The sequence below is a fragment of the Megalops cyprinoides genome, chromosome 13 (assembly GCF_013368585.1).
Source record: "Megalops cyprinoides isolate fMegCyp1 chromosome 13, fMegCyp1.pri, whole genome shotgun sequence".
Classification (NCBI taxonomy): Eukaryota; Metazoa; Chordata; class Actinopteri; order Elopiformes; family Megalopidae; genus Megalops; species Megalops cyprinoides.
This window is the reverse complement of record NC_050595.1, coordinates 2,150,338-2,170,000: the sequence shown is the minus strand read 5'-3', so window position 1 is coordinate 2,170,000 and position 19,663 is coordinate 2,150,338. Positions and strand designations below refer to the sequence as shown.

General features: G+C 52.4%; 1 protein-coding gene across 1 annotated transcript in view; it reads left to right on the top strand.

Annotated features, from left to right (window-relative positions):
* hydin (HYDIN axonemal central pair apparatus protein) overlaps positions 1 to 19,663 on the top strand; it is a 118,242-nt gene that overhangs the window by 26,857 nt on the left and 71,722 nt on the right. The window contains exons 8-14 of the mRNA XM_036544188.1: positions 8,164 to 8,365; positions 9,503 to 9,686; positions 11,749 to 11,848; positions 13,338 to 13,456; positions 16,843 to 17,066; positions 17,241 to 17,308; positions 17,648 to 17,883. Coding sequence (XP_036400081.1) covers positions 8,164 to 8,365; positions 9,503 to 9,686; positions 11,749 to 11,848; positions 13,338 to 13,456; positions 16,843 to 17,066; positions 17,241 to 17,308; positions 17,648 to 17,883 — 1,133 coding nt within the window. The remainder of the gene's footprint in view (positions 1 to 8,163; positions 8,366 to 9,502; positions 9,687 to 11,748; positions 11,849 to 13,337; positions 13,457 to 16,842; positions 17,067 to 17,240; positions 17,309 to 17,647; positions 17,884 to 19,663) is intronic.

Genomic DNA, 19,663 nt, shown 5'->3' with positions numbered 1-19,663 from the left:
TATGGTCACGGTCATGCGGCGGGGACAGAGTTGCACGGTGACAGTAGAGGGCGGTAGAGAGCGGTGGGACACCCCACTGACTACAGTGCAGGTCGATGCTAATTGCTTTTAAACCCAGAGGATTCCCCTTAGTGTGGACGGCATGTGACGCTCGTTTGTTGGATCACTCTCTGCACGGGTCACAGCACAGTTGACCGTTTATCAGCCAAACCAGCACTCAGGTCAGACTGTCGCTCCGTTTATGAGCTGTGAATCGACAAACCCTAACTATTTGTTCATCCAAGCTTCAGTTCCCTAACGTCGCCATCACACTGTCAGCCACGCCACCATCTTTGCCCTTTGGGGTAACACAGGTACACCTCCTACCCTCTATCTGTATCCATGCCAATGGCACAGTGAAAGGCAAAGATAAGAGTCATCCACCAAACCCGGCCATCTCCCTGCTGGAGGATCAGATGATACACTAATCTTACCATCAGTGGCTTATCATTTGCTGCTCTAGGTAATTAGCCATAAATTACATTACATCAGTTTCATTTAGCACACAATCTAATCCAGAGCGGTTTTACATTGGTTACAGTTTTTACATGTTATCCCTTTATATAGCTGGATAGTATCAATATAACTATCCGTTAACATCAGTAACAAAAATAAATATGAATAATGAGCTATTGTGTATTTAGTTTAACAGCAGCCCTCTTTTGGGGGCTGGAATATGAGCTGTACAGGACTTGGATTGGTGCAATTAAAAGTAGTATGGAAAGGACAGCTGCCGAGACATGGAACTGTTCTCCAAAATGGCTTTGATACATGACACATCCAGCCAATCAGAGGGCTTTCTCGCAGGTGTCATTGGTTCCAAGAGGAGGGGCAGGGAGACACGTGTAATGAAATTTCAGACTTTGATTGACAGGAGGAGAGATGATCGCTTTGATGAAAGAGAGGAGAAAAAGTACGAGAAGGACAAAGGGACAGGTGATCACTCTTAATGGACACAGAGGGGGGGGGGCTTCACAGTCTCCACCCACCTGTGAAAGAGCTCTGATTGATGGATGTGGCCTGTTCACAGCGGTGTTGCTGGGCTGTGAGTGATGCAATTGAGAAGTCATTCTCTTCCCACAGGGGGCAGAGTCCCCAGGCCCAGAGCATTGCAGGGGGTGATGACTCTCTCTCCCGTTTGATCCGCGTCCAAAACCACCTAATCACCGCGGCTTCTGTTCTCCGGGTCCAATCAATGCAGATCTCACGGTGTTCTGCATTCAAAACAACAGCAAGAACAGGGCACTCTCTTCAGGGGCTTCTTCCTTTGTGGGGGATCCTACTCATTAGTGTATTTTCACCATCTAGTGGTAACTTAAAGTACTGTTGTTACTTTGGGGAGCCAAAAAAGAAAAACTTTCTTTAATAGTAACCATCCAGGATGCCTGTGAATACTGCTGAAGTGTTCAGACTGGGTTTTAGTACAGGTGGAATTTCACACCGTTGGGACCATGTCAGTTCACCCAGCCACAGGAGAGGGCAGAGTGACAGCTATCATGTCTCTTTCCTGTGGTGAAGGGATGCGACAGCGCTTGTGACAGCTCTTGCGACGTCGCTTGCAACAGCGCTTGCAACAGCGCTTGCAACAGCGCTTGCAACAGCGTTTGCAATGCTGCAGTACACTCACCCTGTGCTTAGCCAGGGCATTCTGTACCTGCACGTGACACAGCGTTTGTGCAGGCCAGGCCTCGGCACAGAGAACGGCCAGGCCTCGGCACAGAGAACGGCCAGGCCTCAGCACAGAGAACGGCCAGGCCTCAGCACAGAGAACAGCCAGGCCTCAGCACAGAGAAAGGCCAGGCCTCAGCACAGAGAACGGCCAGGCCTCAGCACAGAGAACGGCCAGAGAGCTGCAGCACGCTCAGTGAAAATGGTGCTGGCTCAGTCTCACCCAGGTCCCTCCCAGTTTTCACGTGTGCTCCATGGTTTAGCATCTTCCACTGTGACTATACTGCAGTGTGGAGACTGGAAAGCTGGCCTCAGCTGCCTGGCTCTCAGAGGGTCAGAGGGAGGCAGAGAGTGATTTAGACCTGCGTGCTGCCGCAGGACCCCAGAGTCGCAGGCAGAGCGACACGTGTTTGGATCATTAGAGGGAGTGAGAAAAACAACAGCGGTGGGACAGGGGTGCACCCTGCCACGGCGGCTGTCTCGGGGGGGCCTGTGCAAAGGTTACCCACGAGGCCGTGCCGAAGCAGCCACCCTGAGACAGGGCTGGCTTCGATGCAGAGGAACCCGTGATACTGATGGTGCTGGAGAGGGAGGTGGAGGGGCCACTGCGTAGCATCAGCTCCTGTGGCGGCAGTGCAGAGGTCAAAGGTCACTCTGGAGAAGGGCATCTGCTATGTGAATGATGATGATGATCACAGCCACCGGCATGGCAAAGGGGCTCCAACCAATCAGACGGCTGGACACACTCCCCTCATGTGTGTCATGGAACGACAAGCAGGGGTGTCCCTGTTTCCACCAGGCCAGAACTGGGGTGTCAACAGAAGAGAGAGGGGAGACCCCTCCTTTTCACTCCACCATGGAACATCTGCCAGGAGGAACTGTAGCTCTCTGAAATTTGGGGCGAGGTGTTGTTCTTCAGGCTGCCGTGTCAGAGGAGTCAGGATGAGGGTGGTGTCAGGGGAAGTCTCTTATTTGGCTGGAACGGTACACCTTGTTCCTCGTTAACTGGGTTCGCCTCGTCCCGGGACCATCTCAGTTACCTCATCTATTAATCCCATAATCCCCCACTCCTCAGTCTGCTTTTTAAATCATCTGAGACGCTCTCTGAGAGGAGACGCAGCTTGCTGAGTTTGCCAGGGACTCAGTGCGCAGTGTCACCGTGTCACAAACAGTCAGGCACTTGGTGGAGTCCACTGCGGATTTTTACATGACCGTTGTTGTATGATTCGAGAGAGTCGTAGTTTAATACAGTCCTTTGTGCAAAGATAGCCCTCCTTAATCTGTCTTTTGCTTCTTATAACGAATTGTAAGATATTAATTAAGGCCCGGGATTAACGCTGATTACCGCTAATGAGGATGTGGTCCTGCCTGTGCTCTGGCAGTCCAGCGCGGCCCTCAAAGCTGCCAGCCTCTCCCGGCTCTGCAGCCTGATAAAATCTTCATTTATTTGGGAGAGGGAGCTGGCCTCATGATGCCGCCGGCCGGTGCGGAAGCGAGGATCCTCTCAGGCTTTTTTTTAAAGGCCCTGGGAAGACAGTGCCATCGATCTGCACTCCCAGTGATTTACAGCACCGGCCGCTGCTCTCTTTTCCGGCTTTTTCTTTTTTTTTTGATGGGGGGGTGCTGGGGGGGGGATTTTTTGAGTTCATGATGAGCATTCTGCCTGTATCATCAATTAATGGTGTCAGCCTTGCGTCTCCTCAACCGAACTTTTTTCGGGGAGCGGGTGGCGTTGGTGAGGCGAGCGCTGAGGGCGCAGAGGGGTCATGGGAATGAGGCGGAGCCTGGAAGTGCTGGCTAAGCGGCGTGGGGAGACTCCGGGGGGCCGGAGGGGGGAGAGAGGGAGACTTTGGAGAGGAAAGGTTTTTAAAAGTGCCCCGCTGCTGTAGTTAAGGCCGGTGCTGAGGCATTGATCCGAGAGGCGTGGCCTTTAGAACAGAGCGAGGGGTCACAGCTGTGGCAGATCGGAAGGCTGGCAGGCAGTGGGCGGAGTTTAGAGGGTCAAGCTGAGAGGTGCATTGTGGGAGCGTGTATTGACAGCTGGGCAGTGGGTGGAGCTGAGATCATCAGTCAGTTCTCAAAAGCTTTCAAAAGCTTTATTGACTTTGAAAAGTCATGCAGTCAGGCAAAAAGTGGGGCACATTAACACAGCTCCCGGATAGCAGATACCTCTCACTGCAGGGTCTTAAAGTAGCCTTATTGTAATCCATCGGTGTGTGTATTTTGTGCTTAGTATTTGACCCCTGAATTCCCCAGTTTACACACTGCCATTGTGTCTTTATAATCCAAGTTATCCAAATCTCTTTAACACAGGATGTTTTGAAAAGGAGAGAAGGAGCCGTAGGGGGACTGCCCCTGCTAGGATATCGTTTCTTTATTTACCTGAAAAGCAGTTCTCCTGCTGCTCCAGCTCCCCGCAGGTCACTCCTACTCCCTGTCTCTCCCCCGCTGGTCACTCCCTCACCCTGTCTCTCCCCCGCTCCCTGTCTCTCCCCCGCTGGTCTCCCCCACTCCCTGTCTCTCCCCCGCTCCCTGTCTCACTCCCGCTCCCTGTCTCTCCCCCGCTCCCTGTCTCTCCCCCGCTGGTCACTTCCGCTTCCTGTCTCTCCCCCGCTCCCTGTCTCTCCCCCGCTGGTCACTTCCGCTCCCTGTCTCTCCCCCGCTCCCTGTCTCATTCCTGCTCCCTGTCTCTCCCCCGCTCCCTGTCTCTCCCCCGCTCCCTGTCTCACTCCCGCTCCCTGTCTCTCCCCCGCTGGTCACTCCTACTCCCTGTCTCTCCCCCGCTGGTCACTCCCTCACCCTGTCTCTCCCCCGCTCCCTGTCTCTCCCCCGCTGGTCACTTCCGCTCCCTGTCTCTCCCCCGCTCCCTGTCTCTCCCCCGCTCCCTGTCTCACTCCCGCTCCCTGTCTCTCCCCCGCTGGTCACTCCTACTCCCTGTCTCTCCCCCGCTGGTCACTCCCTCACCCTGTCTCTCCCCCGCTCCCTGTCTCTCCCCCGCTGGTCTCCCCCACTCCCTGTCTCTCCCCCGCTCCCTGTCTCTCCCCCGCTCCCTGTCTCTCCCCCGCTCCCTGTCTCACTCCCACTCCCTGTCTCACTCCCGCTCCCTGTCTCTCCCCCGCTCCCTGTCTCTCCCCCGCTGGTCACTTCCGCTCCCTGTCTCTCCCCCGCTCCCTGTCTCTCCCCCGCTCCCTGTCTCTCCCCCACAGCCTGTCTCTCCTGTGGGAGGGGAGCAGGAGCCCAGGGAAGCGTGTCTGTGCAGTATGGAGAGCTGAGAGGTGGTTCTGGACATGGGGGTTGGGGGGGTTTGGGGGGGGGGGGGCTTCAGTGGCAGAGCAGGGGCTGTAGATTAGGAAGACGACACGGAGGGACGCAATCTGAGAGGAGAAACTGGAGTCGATTGGGGTGTTGGGAGGCTGACTCCTTTTGCAAGGAAATTATAATTTAATATTGAAATGATTTCTCAAAATTACAAAGCATACAGGAGCAATGAAGAAGCAATGATGAATAAAGAATAAATAGCCATCGAAGGCGATGCGTAAACACCGCCCTCTACAGGCAGGCGAGTGCCAGCTCATCTGAGGTGTGTCGGAGGCGCAGGCCTGCCGGCTCTCACCCTTTGGCTGCGGCTGGTTTCTGTGAGGGGACGTGTGAGCTGGAAACGGCTCCTGTTTGCAGAGACTCTCCTCCCCCAGTGTGTGAAGCTGCATGGAGGCAGATGCGCATTATTAAAAATGCATGCGCGCAATGTGGACAGGAAGGGACGTATCGAGAGAGAGGATTTCTGCTCATGACTGCCTGTGGTGGCAGAAAATATCGAACGCCATTCATAAAAGTTTTCCATTTGTCATTTTGATAGTGTTTCTTACAAGTTAAATTGGATCCTAATTATAATTGTGTATTTTACTCTGCATAGATGTGTCCATCGACTGGATTTCATGCAGTTCCTGTGTGAAGGGTCTGGGTTTGCAGCTCAGAGACCTAATAATGAGCCATGCCATAGAGAGGCTTGCCAGTCTGACCCCAGCCTGAGTCCTTCAGGTTATTTTGCTGTGTCTTTTTTCATAGCCATGGGTGTTAAAGAGGGTATTAATTTCACTTCTCACAGTGAGCGCTTAGCAGTGAGGCAGTCAGAGCCGGGGACGCAGAGAGAGAGAGAGAGAGAGAGAGAGAGAGAGAGAGGGGGAGAGAGGGAGAGAGAGGAAGAGAGGGAGAGGGAGAGAGAAGGAGAGAGAGAGAGAGAGAGGGGGGGGGAGAGAAGGAGAGAGAGAGAGAGGGGGAGAGAAGGAGAGAGAGAGAGAGGGAGAAAGAAGGCGAGAGAGAGAGAGAGAGGGAGAGCGAGGAAGGAGCAGGAGACAGAGCTGTTCAGCTTTGATGGTGTTCCAGATTTGTAGGGAGTCTTTCCAGAGAGCAGCCTTGCTGGACACTGCGAGGTCAGTTAGTAAAAAGGTCTAGACTGTTCTGTGTTCTGTGTTACAGATTGCATTTTTTAATGAATTTCACAAACAACACGGATGGACGGATACGTTTGTGGCTCACTTTCCTCTTGCAGTGCAGCAGAATCTGCTGTTTAACAGCCATTACTGAGGAAGCAAACACTACCAACCCCCACCAACCCTGCTCCGTATCTGAATGCACCACCTCCACTGACGCTTGTGTGTGTGTGTGTGTGTGTGTGTGTGTGTGTGTGTGTGTGTGCGTGCGTGCGTGTGTGTGTCTGTGTGCACGTGTGTGTGTGTGTCTGTGTCTGTGTCTGTGTGCACGTGTGTGTGTGTGTGTGTGTGTGTCTGTGTGCACGTGTGTGTGTGTGTGCGTGTGTGTGTGTGTGCACGAGTGTGTGTGTGTGTCTGTGTGCACGTGTGTGTGTGTGTGTGTGTGTGTGTGCGTGTGCATATGTATCTGTGTGTGTGTACGTTAAGTACAGGTAACCTGAAAGGTAAGCAATAGGAAGTGAAGTGGTTCCTCCCTCTATACTGAAACAGTCTGATAGTCATTCCACCCGATTCTGTGTAAATTCCAAACAGAGACGATGATGAATGCAAATAGTGTCATTATGGGGCTCTTCACAGCAGTGGCAGACAGTCAGTGTGGTTATCGCTGAGAGCAAACAATATTTATTCAAACCCATTAAATTGTCTGAGGTGTTGCATTATTTATCAGCCTGTGTGAAGCGAGATGTAGTCTCACTTATAAGGATTCCGATACGACTGCACAACTCCCCAAACTACTTTTTCTCCTATTTTACAAGTAACCGATATATCATTAATCCTCTCAGAGAGGGTCCCGGCGGAGTGCTTCTCACGCCGGCCGGCAGCAGGTGATGAATATGATGATGAATGGATTCCGCCGGCAGGAAATGAAAACGTTAACGCCGCCGATGCGGCCGGGAGATACGGGTGACGGCATCACCGTGGCGATGGGGGCACTGCGACAGCAGGAGTTAATCACGCGGGCAGGGTGGGGGGGGGGGGGGGGGGGGGGTAGGTGACTTTTTGGCTGCAGCCTTGCACCCCGCTGTTTAAAATGCAGCGATAACCTTCATTCCCTGTGAGCAGACAGGCTGTGAGACTCGAGCCGGGAGGGGGAGGGGGGGGCACCTCTGTTCACCCTGGTGCAGGGTGTCGGCAGGGGAACAGGGCTTCCCCCTGCCCCCCACCCCCCCCCTCGGCTCATTAGTTTGTTGTTTGGCGTTCTGTCCACCCTGCTCTCAGCCGTACATTTCATTCCATCACATTACAGACATTTAGCAGGCGCTCTTACTCACAGCTACTTACAAAGGTTGCATGTTATCCATTTATACGGCTGGATATTTTCTGAGGCAATTCTGGGTTCAGCACCTTGCCCGAGCGTACAGCAGCAGTGTCTCGGTGGGGAATTGAACCAGCAACCTTTCGGTTATGAGCCCTCCTCCTGACCACCATGCTACACTGCCATTACTGACGATGTCACATCAGTAATGGCAGTGTAGCATGGTGCGTCCGGTTCCGGCCGGCCCGGTTCCGGTGGGTTCTGTGTCACTCAGCCGGAGCGTGTTTGTTTCTCGCTGAGGTGTGCAGATATCCGTCAGGCGCCGCGGGCGCAGCTGAAATGCGACGCGTTATTTGAATGCGGCTCCACACTGCGCTGCTGTCTGCTTCACTCCACAGCGAGGGGGTCACCTCAGGACAGGAGTAAAACAACACGCCTCTGCTTTGCATATAAGCAAACCGCCAGAGCAGCAGACGCCTGTGCCGCTGAGCATTCTGGGAACGCTCATGCGTTCATCGTTTCAGGCGCCTGCGCCGCTGAGCATTCTGGGAACGCTCATGCGTTCATCGTTTCCTTACACATTTGTTTGTTGTCTCGCTGTAGGGTGGGGTGTCACGTGACCCGCAAGCTTGTCATCATTTTAGCCAGCTGTTCTCAGTAACCAGTCTAGTTTTTCTATATCTTTGTCCCTGTCTGTGGGTGTGGCTGCAGGTGAGGACATCTACATCAGCCTGTACGGAGCCGCCACTGATGTCAACGTGCGGCTGGAGAAGAACTCCGTCATCGTGGAGAAGACCTACATCTCCATGGCCAATCAGCGCTCGGTCGCCATAGTGAACAGGAGCGATGTCATCGTGCACTACCAATGGAAGAGCTTCGCCGCTGAGGAGGAGGAGGAGCAACAGAAGCTGAGGTGGGGTCACAGAGGTCATCTTGTCTGGAAGCTTTCCAGCAAAAAACCACCAGTAACGCTACTGAGAGTCCCTCAGCAAGCTGGCCTCTCCCTGAGAAAAACAGGCCTGTCCTGCTGGACTGCTGAAAGGCCCATAGAATGCTCCAGCAAGCTGGCCCCTCCCTGTGACAAATAGACCCCTGTCACAGGACACATTTTGGCAGGGGTGCATTGGCAAGGATATGAGGGTGCATTAAACTGTGGCTGTTCATGTCCTCAGACAGCCTTCAGTCGCGGGGTTTGGATGGTGTGAGAGATGCGGGCGTCCGTCCCCCTCCGGCAGAGCGAACGCCGGTCCAGGCTTCTGCTCTGGAGTCGTGACAGACGCCCGCATCCGTGACCGCTCGCCCCGTTTCCGCTCACCCCGCGTTTAATTAGCCCCGGCAGGACGGGTCACGTGACACCCTGTGATTGACAGATAGCTGTGGTTATTAGTGCCCCTCTGCTCCAGCCCAGCTGGCCCCCAGCTGCTAATGACTGAATGTAAGAGTAAGCAGCTATTGTGCGTTCAGCTGCTGGTAGGGAGCAGACCTCGTAATCCAGAGGCTGCCAGGTGTGATTTCGTCATGAGGCTCTGCTGTTACACCTTTGAGCAAGGTGCTTATCCCAGATTCTTTAGTAAACGCACAGCTTTATAACAGGTGATTTGTAAATCGCTTAAATTAACAGCATCTGCTGAACAGAATAATGTGAAGGCAATCACAATGCTTTTATGTGCTTTAGTTTTTTCTCTCCCTCAAATTCAAATTCACATTGAAGTCATGACAAAAGGACTAAAACTCTTGCAGCGTATGTGGTGGATACAGTATACAGAGAGGTGTCTCCGCTCCATTCACTTCAGCTCCATTCATTTAAATTAAGTAAAATCCAGATTTATTTTATTGGCGTTACTTTACATTGGCTTGCCATAGCATTACAAATTGCGAAAACAAAAGGTGTGGAACAGTCTTAATTTAACATAAATTAACATAAATTAAGCGAAAATTAATATCTCATTCTCTCTCGTTCACTCTCTCCTTCCCTCCTTCTGTCTCTCTCCTACCTCTCTTCCACTCTCTTTCCCTCTCTCTCCTTGTCCCTCTCTGCCTCCCTCTCCAGGTTATGTGGGGACCTGCAGAGGGAGGAGGAGGATGAGATGGAGTCGTTCCTGGCGGAGTGTGGGGCGGACCCCCTGCTGAGGGACCGCCTCTCTCTGCTCTCCCGCACCTTTCAGGAGCGCCGTCGGCAGCTGCGGGACGGAGCGCTGGCCTTCTGCGACGAGCACATCACCCTGGACCCGCCGGTGCGTGTGGGGCGGGGCCTGTGGGCGGGGCCTGTGGGCGGGGCCTGTCCCTCTCAGCCGATCAGGCAGAGGCACTGCCGGGCGGAGCTGGTGTAGCCACAGAGACGCCGCAGTGAGAACGAACAGCTCGAACTCGGGCCAGCAGCGTAGCGTGACGGTTAAGGAGCCGAGCTCATAACTCCAGGGCTGGTTACGGGGTCAGGGATCCAGCACAGGACACTGCTGTTGCACCCCGGAGCGACGGTATTAACGTGAACGGCTTCCGCAAAATATCCATCTGTATAAATGGATAGCAGGCTGAATCCATAAGCTGCGGACGCCGGCTGGGAGAGGGCCGTCTGCTGAGCTGGTTTGTAATATTAATAACGGCGCAGTCGGACATGGCAGAGAATAATGACGGTGTTTTATTTGCTACCTGCAGTACAGGTGGCACCTTCCCGTTTCCTCTGTTAGTGCTGTTCCCACTCGGATTGGGTGGTGGTGCTGTGAAGCTCCGCCCCCTGCGCATGTCGCCAGGCCGTGATTTGTGGCCCCGCCCACACAGGTGCGTGACAGTGACGGATCTGTGCCGGGAGTCAGACTCAGCACATTGTGACCGTGCTTGAGATGAAATAGCGCCTCACTTCCCCCCCCCCCTCTCTTCAGAGGAAAAGATTGAAAAACGCTGCCTGTGTGTAATTCCTCTCCATTTCCACAAACTTTGTTTTAAAGGCATCATTATGTGTGTGTGCTGAAGGGAGGGGAGATATGCCAGGGCTGGAATTGCCTGCTCAGATTTACAACCTCCTTTACTGTGTGTGTGTGTGTGTGTGTGTGTGTGTGTGTCTGTGTGTGTGTGTGTGTGTGTGTGTGTGTGTGTGTGTGTGTGTCTGTGTGTCTGTGTGTGTGTGTGTGTGTGTGTGTGTGTGTGTGTGTGTGTGTGTGAGTGTGTGTGAGTGTGTGTGTGTGTTATTCTTCAGTAAAAGCAGTCACAGGCAGAGTGGAAGTGTGTGCTTAGATTAACCCCACCTGCCTCCTGTGAGCGCATCACCATCGTGCACTTTACACTTTAGAGAGAGGGAAAAGGCAGAAAAGGAAAGAGACAGGGAGAAAGAGAACAGAGAGAGAAAGAGAGGGAGGTGGAGAGAGAGAGGGAGTGTTTTGCGGGTGTGAAGTGACCGTGTGGTAACCCCTCTTCACCCCCGGTGAGAGATTTTGCAGAGATTCTGTGCTTCAGCCTGCTTTTCCTCATTCTGCTGTGACAGAATGGGTCCCCAGTCGGCTGCCGGCGTCACAAACACCTGCACTGTCAGCACGGCAGAGCCTGGCACCTCCCTGCACCCGCCCACGCAGACTTCTCACAGCATTAACATTGTAGCAGTTTATACTGGAGCCCTGCAAAGTGCTCTCTGATGGGCCCCAAATAGCCACAGCTTTACCCACACAAACGTCATCACACCCAGCCACTGCCCCACCCAATCTCACCGCCCCCCCCACCCCCCCCCCCCCCCCCCACCCCCCCACCTGAGCATGGCTCCATCCAGAGAATCCACTCAGGCGAGTCCTGAACTCACAGGTCTGAAGTTGGTCAGTGTTTGTCCTGAACTTCCTCTCGGAGTTAAATGCAGTTCCTCCAGCTATTCTTTCCTCACAAAGACAGGTCGGCGAGTTCAGGGTTCTCCCGAGATTAATGGAAACAGTTGTGTTTCTGTTGAAAAAAGAAACTTTTCAGTCAAGGTTAAATGTTTTAAACTAAAGGTGTGTGGGGAAGGGAATGAGACAGAAACGGAGGGGAAAGAAATGATCCTCTCATCCTAATTTACTTGCACAACATGGATCCTTACCCAGGGTGACTCGGTGCCTTTACACAGCTGGGTGCTTACTGCAGGAAATGTATTGCACTCAGGATTGCAGCAGCTGTGTTGCCTACCTGGGGGCTTTGACCCCGTACTGCTCAGGATACAAATCAAGCCGTCTAACCCCTGCGCTGTATACACAGGGCCAATTTATCAGCTGTCCTGTGGGCTGGGGCCTGTTGTTTGGAGACAAGGATGCAAACCCGTGGGTGTGTTTCTGCACGCAGGAAGGAGACATTTGGCCCAACAGCACCGCAGAGGTGAACATCGTCTTCAGACCTCAGGAGGCCAGAACGTACCAGCTGACTGTGTACTGTGACATCACAGGTGAGCGACGCTGCCATGGATACAGGGGTCGCCTAAGCAACGAAATAACTATCGTTCCCATCGCTGTAATGCACAGACATGTGCGACAGGCCTCTCGGCCATCTCCTCGGATTGACTTTTGATATTTAATGCAGAACTATTAAGCGAGGTGATACACAGCAATCTTTTTTCCATATAAATGATAAATCATATGTCAGAGTGATAAATTCTAATGCATTACACACCCCTTCAGGGAAATAAGAATAACAATGATTTAATAACACTCAAACGGAGCCTATGTAAAGGTTCAGCAGCCCTTCATATAAAATAAAGGGGTGGGGGGGGATGTTTATTTTGCATCCAGCGTGCACGCCATCGCAGGGTTGATGGATCTGCACTTGCATCTCCAGATGTCTGATTTCCATGTATTTACATTTGTGCTGGAGTTCTGCCGTGTGTGGAGGTGTTGGGCCAAAAGGAGGAGCCCTGTGTTAATCTCAGTTTAGTGACTCACCCTGTGGGTTTCTGCAGCCTGTGGGGCAGACACGGGGGGCCAGTGGTCAGCCATGTTTCGCTGAGAGCATTGTGGGTAGGACATGTAACCTCGTTCTGTAGGCCTGTGTGTTGCATCCGTTGCAGAAACATGTACTCAAGCCTTTTAATGTGGTCTACCCTCCGCCTGTTACTCTCTAACTTAACACGATTTAAGAGCCAGAAAGTAAAATCCAGGCTCCTATGGCCACCCCCTCATCATCTTGTCACTGCTCATAAATAAGTAATTTCACGCTGTAATTGGAGCCCTTTTCTGATGGTTCTGGAGTCCAGAGGAAGGTGCTTTTCACAGTGATCAGCACAGCGGGTTATTGTTCAGGTAAAGGTTACCCTTTTCTCATTAAAGAGCCGGGACCTGGAAAGCTGCTCCCTGCTACACTTTAATAATGTCACGCCACCTGCGTGTCCTTGGCGGACGGAATTTGGCAGGCTTCTCCTTCCCGGTTTTTGGGCTTAGTGACTGTGATGAGTCAGGCACATGCTGTAAGGACAGCACCCACTGCACAGCACTTCCACCTGAAAGCTGTGCCCAACCGTCTTTCCTTTCACCCCTTATTCCTCCTCCCACTCTTACTCCCAAATAACAATTTACTGTGGAGTCACACCCCCCCCCCCCTTACGCCTCTGTCTAGTCCCCCGCCCCCCTCGCCTCTCTCATTCCTCCTGTCTCCCCTCCAGTCCTGCATTAATCTGTCCAATCTCTTCATCACTCCCTCTCTTTCTGTCAGTCCAACTTCACACTCTAATTAGGACCTAGTTTGTGGGGATAACCATGTACGCGCGTGTGTGAGTGTATGTATTTGTGTGTGCTTCAGTGTGTGTGTGTATTTATGTCTGTGTATTCAGTGTTTGTGTGTATTTATGTGTGTGTATTTGTGTGTGTGTGTGTGTGTGTGTATTTATGTGTGTATTATTTTGAGTGTGTAACCTGGCTCTCCCCTCTCTCGCTCCTCCTCAGGTCGGGAGTCTCGCCTGCCTCTGCGCATTAAGGGTGAGGGCATCGGCCCCAGGCTGCAGTTCAGCTTTGATCTGCTGGACATGGGAAACATCTTCATCCGCTCCAAGCACAGCTACGAGGTACACTCACTGCACCCCAAAACCCGCTAACCTCCCGCAGCTACAAGGGACACTCACTGCACCCCAAAACCCGCTAACCTCCTGCAGCTACAAGGGACACTCACTGCACCCCAAAACCCGCTAACCTCCTGCAGCCCTGCTGGAGCAGCCTTCCGAAGCAACGGCCAGAGGCTTGCTGTGTGTCTCACAGGTCAAATTGTCTGCACTGAACCTATTTAAAACCCATGCTGACAAACCAGCACGAGAGCAGTGTTAATGAAATGAATTCCTCAGAAAAGCGTGCCAAGGGTTACTAAGCTGTGAGTTACTAAAGCTCATGAATGAGGCTGTTAACATTAAAAGCCTTCAGTTTTAGCTGAGAAAATGTTTGAATGTTTTTTTTTGCTGCCATGGAGAATAGGTGTAACAGTGAGGGAGTACAGTTAGGACCATGGGGCAATGGTTATGAAGGTGGGGTAACAGATGGGACTGTGGACTTTGGGATAACACGGAAGGGTAACAGAGAGAGCCGAGGGGGTAGCAGCAGTGTCTCTGGGGTGTTGAGTTTGCCGTTAGATTTCGGTTGTGATGTTAGTGTGGCTGTGACCTCTGAGAAAGAGTATATACCTGCGCCAGGCCAGCGGAATGGGGAGGCACAAACAGGCTCCAAAAAAGCGTCAGGGCAGTGAGATAAACAGCGCTTTTTAAAGCCCCGAAGGTGCACTTACAGCACAGACAGGGATAAAGAAAGAGTCCGGTGTGCGCGGGAGATTGCAGCAGCCAGGTGCTGGCCGGAGTCGGGATGAGACAGACGCTCACCTTGACCCGGGCGCGGCGGTGCTGTATCGAGCGCTCGGAGACAGTTGCCGTGATTAATGACGCTTCGCCAGGGGCTTTAATTACCGCCAGGCCCAAAGCCGCCGCGCCGGCAGGAGCTCTCCGACACTGGGGTCAGCCGGTACCGCGACGATGCTCGCCATGGGGGAGCGGAGGCCTCCCGACACCAGAGATGTAGCATCTATAGATCAGCGGTGGCGCACTGACCCGGCTGCAGGCCTGTCCCATCCAATATAGCACGCATCTGTCACCGCGCCACATCGCCACACCCCCCAGAGCTGGCAACCGTGCAGACGGCCGGCATCCCTGCCCAGCGTGGACTCACAGGCACCTTACGTTTCTAAGGGAAGTCCGATCTGATGACTGTGTATCTGCGTTTCTGAGCTCGTTCTGTGGTGTCAGTCTCACCACAGACCGGAAAGACCGGATATAATCACTCTCGCTGTGTGAAAATATCAGTGCCTCTCGGCTTGAATCAGGTTTCAGTGGGTTGCAGCGTATTAACACATTATGTCTGGACAGGTTTTTTCTTCCACTTTCACTTCTGAAAGTTAAAATGAATCAAATTTTCTCACATAAGGAGCCTGCGTAGCAGGAGAGGGTTAGGGTTGGAGTGAATCTGCGTGGCAGGAGAGGGTTAGGGTTAGAGTGAATCTGCGTGGCAGGAGAGGGTTAGGGTTAGAGTGAATCTGCGTGGCAGGAGAGGGTTAGGGTTAGGGTTAGGGTTGGAGTGAATCTGCGTGGCAGGAGAGGGTTAGGGTTGGAGTGAATCTGTGTGGCAGGAGAGGGTTAGGGTTGGAGTGAATCTGCGTGGCAGGAGAGGGTTAGGGTTAGAGTGAATCTGCGTGGCAGGAGAGGGTTAGGGTTAGAGTGAATCTGCGTGGCAGGAGAGGGTTAGGGTTGGAGTGAATCTGTGTGGCAGGAGAGGGTTAGGGTTAGAGTGAATCTGCGTGGCAGGAGAGGTCGGCGCGAATCTGGGCCGTGGAGGATGTCGCGTCAGGAGCTGCATGGCACAGCACTGTGATCAGTCCCTCATAGTGTAAAAAGCAGAGCCTTGAATGGGAACTCAATCTGTTTGTCGCTGGAAGTTTGAGGTCTCTGATGGCCGTAGCCTTTGTTCCCAACCGCTGTTTTTCGCTGAATAATTTAGGCTCAATTATGGCTATGGTGAGGCTCAAAATCAAGTGGCTGGCATTGTTTGAATATCTCTGTGCTGAATAATGCAGGGGTTTCCGCCCGCTCGGGGGCTGCCAGGGAGAGATTCGGGTCGGTGCCGTCCGCAGACACATTCATCACACCCTCAGAGCGATCGCTCAGAGCGCGGCGCTTGTTAGCGACCTTGTGGGTGGACCATTAGTAGCGTTAGGGCTAATTTAGAGCCTCAGGCCTCTGTAATCCTGAGAACGATGGGAGAGATACAGATGTATAATGGGAGGATGTTTAAAGTGCCGTCTTGGAGGGGTGGCTCTCTCTCAGGCTTTTAGGATTATGTTTCAAAGGAGGGGTGCTTTCCTGGGTCTGATCTGTTTTCCTCACTACCTTCAAGAATCTTCATAGGATGTCCACAATTGGCTCTCTCTCTCTCTCTCTCTCTCTCTCTGTCAGTGTCTTTCTCTCTCTTTCTCTCTCTCTCTGTCCCTCTCCTTTTCTCTCCCTCTTTCTCTGTCGTTCTCTCTCTCTCTCTCTGTCAGTGTCTTTCTCTCTCTTGCTCTCTCTCTCTGTCCCTCTCCTTTTCTCTCCCTCTTTCTCTGTCTTTCTCTCTCTCTCTCTCTGTCAGTGTCTTTCTCTCTCTTTCTCTCTCTCTCTGTCCCTCTCCTTTTCTCTCCCTCTTTCTCTGTCGTTCTCTCTCTCTCTCTGTCAGTGTCTTTCTCTCTCTTTCTCTCTCTCTCTGTCCCTCTCCTTTTCTCTCCCTCTCTCTCTCTGTCTCTCTCTCTCTCTCTCTCCTTTATATCCCGTTTGAGATTAGAGAAAAAGGATGAAAGCTGTTATTGGATGCTGAAAAGCAGCTGCTTCAGTACAGTGTGTGTTTAGCTCTGATGAAAGATCTGTTTTGGCAGAATAAGCTGCCAAATAATTGATGATGGCTTCACAGTGTCCTCGCATAGATGAAAATGTTATCACCAGGAACATATAGTACTTACACCCCCTCACACACACACAAAACACATGCATGCACACACACACACACACACACACACACACTCAAATGCGCACATACACACACAGTGCGCACACATGCACACACACTCACACACACACATACACACACACACACACATATACAGGCTTTTTTAATTGGCATTTAACAGATGCTCTTATCCAGACATGCACACACAACACACGCATGGATGCACACTTAAACACATACACATGCGCACACACACACACACACACACACACACACACACACGCACGTGCACGCACGCATGCATACTTATGAGGCCTGACCAGGTTCACACATAGGAGGGCATTTTCTTTCCTGTGGTCTTTGCACGGGATGTTTAGACAGAAATGAGACATGCACGTTCCCGATCCCAGACCATACTCTCACACCCCCTCCTTCCCTCCAGGTGCTCCTGACCAATAAGGGGCTGATTGATGCCCCCTTTCACCTGGTGCCCCCCAGCTCCGCCCAGGGCGTCTGCTTCTCCTTCAGCCCCAGTGAGGGGACGGTGCCCCCCGGGGCCTGCCACGCCATGGAGGTGGCCTTCTGCTCCGGCACCCTGGGGGCTTTCACCGAGGAGTTCCTCTTCTCTGTGGCTGGAAACCCCCGTCCCCTCACCCTCACATTCAGGTAACCCTCACCCCCAACCCATCACCCTCACCTTCAGGTACCCCTCACCCTCTCCTTCAGGTACCCCTCACCCTGTCACCCACACCCCGTCATACCCTCTCTCCATCACCAGCACCTGGCCTTCATGTACCACGGTGTCAGGCGTGTGTCTGCAGTTCCTTCTGTCTCCCACAGGGGGCGTGTGATGGGACCCACCTTCCACTTCAATGTGCCTGCACTGGACTTCGGTGACGTGTCCTTCGGTGAGTGGCTGCAGCCCTTAAGCTGACTTCTGATTGGTTGTGATCAATGTCATTCCCTTAGGCTACTAGCCACCGGAGGTCTCTGTGTTTATGTGTGGTGGTGTAAGTGGAAGTGTAAGTGGAAGTTTGTACTGCTAGGTAACAATTTATCATATACTGCGTAGAGTGCATGTTCTGTCTGAAAGGGAAAATCAGGAATGAATTGTGATTAATCATTTCACCAAGCTTGTGCATTCAAGCATTGGATTAAGGGTCCTCATATGAGTGGGGTTATGTGGCAGGCTTGTTATTGTGCACCGTTACCCACAATTCCCTGCACCCTGCTTCCTGCTGCTCTAGGCTTCCCCCACACGCTGACATGCCGTCTGAGCAACACTTCTCTGGTTCCCCTGACCTTTGGCCTGCGTGTCCCGGGAGACGGCAACGGGCGTCCAAGTGTCACCAGCATTGCCCAGATCTCAGATCTCACCCGGGAGGAGTGGGAGGGGGGCAGCAGTCTGGCAGACCGCCCCGCCGAGTTTAACATCACCCCCACCTCTGGCACAGTGCGCGCCCAGGGGCTTGTAGACATCAAGGTAGGTCTCACACTGATCCAGAATCAGTTACCCAGTCTTTAAAACTTGAAATTCAGCTTTGCTCAGTTCTGGTGGATCTGTGTGCTCTCTAACCATCAAACCAGGCTGTCAGCCTAGCATTAAAAGTGGCCAGGAAAGATTTTATTCAGATTTGTGTTCATAAACTTTTCTCAAAATCAGACACTGGCAGTTTGCTGGTTCTCATTGTCCTTATAAAGGCTGTTTAACATGCAGCAGCTGAGTTAGACTCAGGAGCAGATTCATTCTGCACCCTCCTGCTGGCAGGGAAACGTTAATCCAGTGCGGGACTCAGTGTTTCTCAGTGGTAAATTCTCAAAATTGCATTCAGAGCAGAAGTTCCTATTTCTTTCAGAGTTTTGCTTAATTGCAGGCTTTGTCTTTATAATAAAAACACATCTGAGGGAGAAAAGCCTCTGCTTGTCTCTGCGGGTCTTCGGTATGAGAGGTTTCTGTGACGTCGGGCGTCTTCACTGCTGCCTGCTGTCTCTGGCTACTCAGCGTCGGCGCCAGTGGGGTCAGCTGATTGAATGCACCTGTCACGTGCCCGACTGTTCCCATCAGCCAATGGGAGGGACCCGCGGCGGGGGGGCAGGGCTTCAGGCAGGGTGCCACCACTCCTCTCCTGCCCCTGTTGCTGTGACTGACAGCGCTGCCGTCCGACCTTTCCTGCACTCTGATACCCGGAGGGAGCAGAGTGTGTACGCGTGGCCGTGAGACGAGCGCGCCACAGGGAGAGCGGCTCCCAGAATTCCCTGGGGGGGGGGGGGGGGCGGGGGGTGATGAGGCGTGTGGCCGCTGTGACGCGGGCGGTCTCTCTGCACGCTTGCTGATGGACGAGGACCTCGGGGGTCTGCGGGATCGATGGAGGCCTTCCTCCTGTCCCTGCCTGATTGATTCATCTGTGAAACATACTGACGTTTCGCTTCTCTCTGAGAGCGCGGCGCTGACGTTTACAGATGTGCTCAGAGCGTAACGTGAGCTTACAGAAACACAGGCAGTTTAATGCAGCTTCGAGAGGCTCGTCTCTCTGCTTCCGGCTTCCACTGGCAGTCTTTGGGAGGTCTTCCATTCGCTGATACCCTCTGTGTGAAATTTACATTTAAAATTGCGTTTAATTTCCAGTTTTGCCGTCTTCTTCTCCTGACAGAACTCATCTTTAAATCATATCTGTAGTCAAATGGTTGTCTGTAATCCATCTAGAGTCTTCTCCTGAAGAAGTTAAGGGGTATGTGCATATAGGTCTAATGTGACACTAAACCTGATTGAAGCACAGATGCCATTGTTCGGCAGCGGTGCGGTTAGCTTGGAGTGCTGCTCGTTCTGAATGAAGCCACTGGCCTTTGTATCATCCACATGGGCTGAGTGTGCACCTCAAAATATCATACTAACGCAATTTAAATGTAACCGTTTCATTTACATGTCATTACATACATACTCAGTATATTGCGGGAAATGTTAAATTATTTTTTGCCTGCCATGTCTGAGAAGACGGGAATGTTTCTGTGTGCAAAACAGCTGCGCTGGCTGGATATCGGAGTGTTATGGCCTAATGGGTCTCTCTTCATAACTTTCGCCTGATGCCAGAGATCAGTCTTGTTGCCCTCTTTGTTCTCTGGACATTTTAAGAGCTCCGGTGTCGTCCTCAGAGTGTAGGACCCAAAGCTGGGCACAGTGCTCCAAATATGATTGTGAGGGCAATGTGTTACATTACTGTGACTTCATTTGATTCATTCTTGAAATATTTTGCTGTATGTCGTAG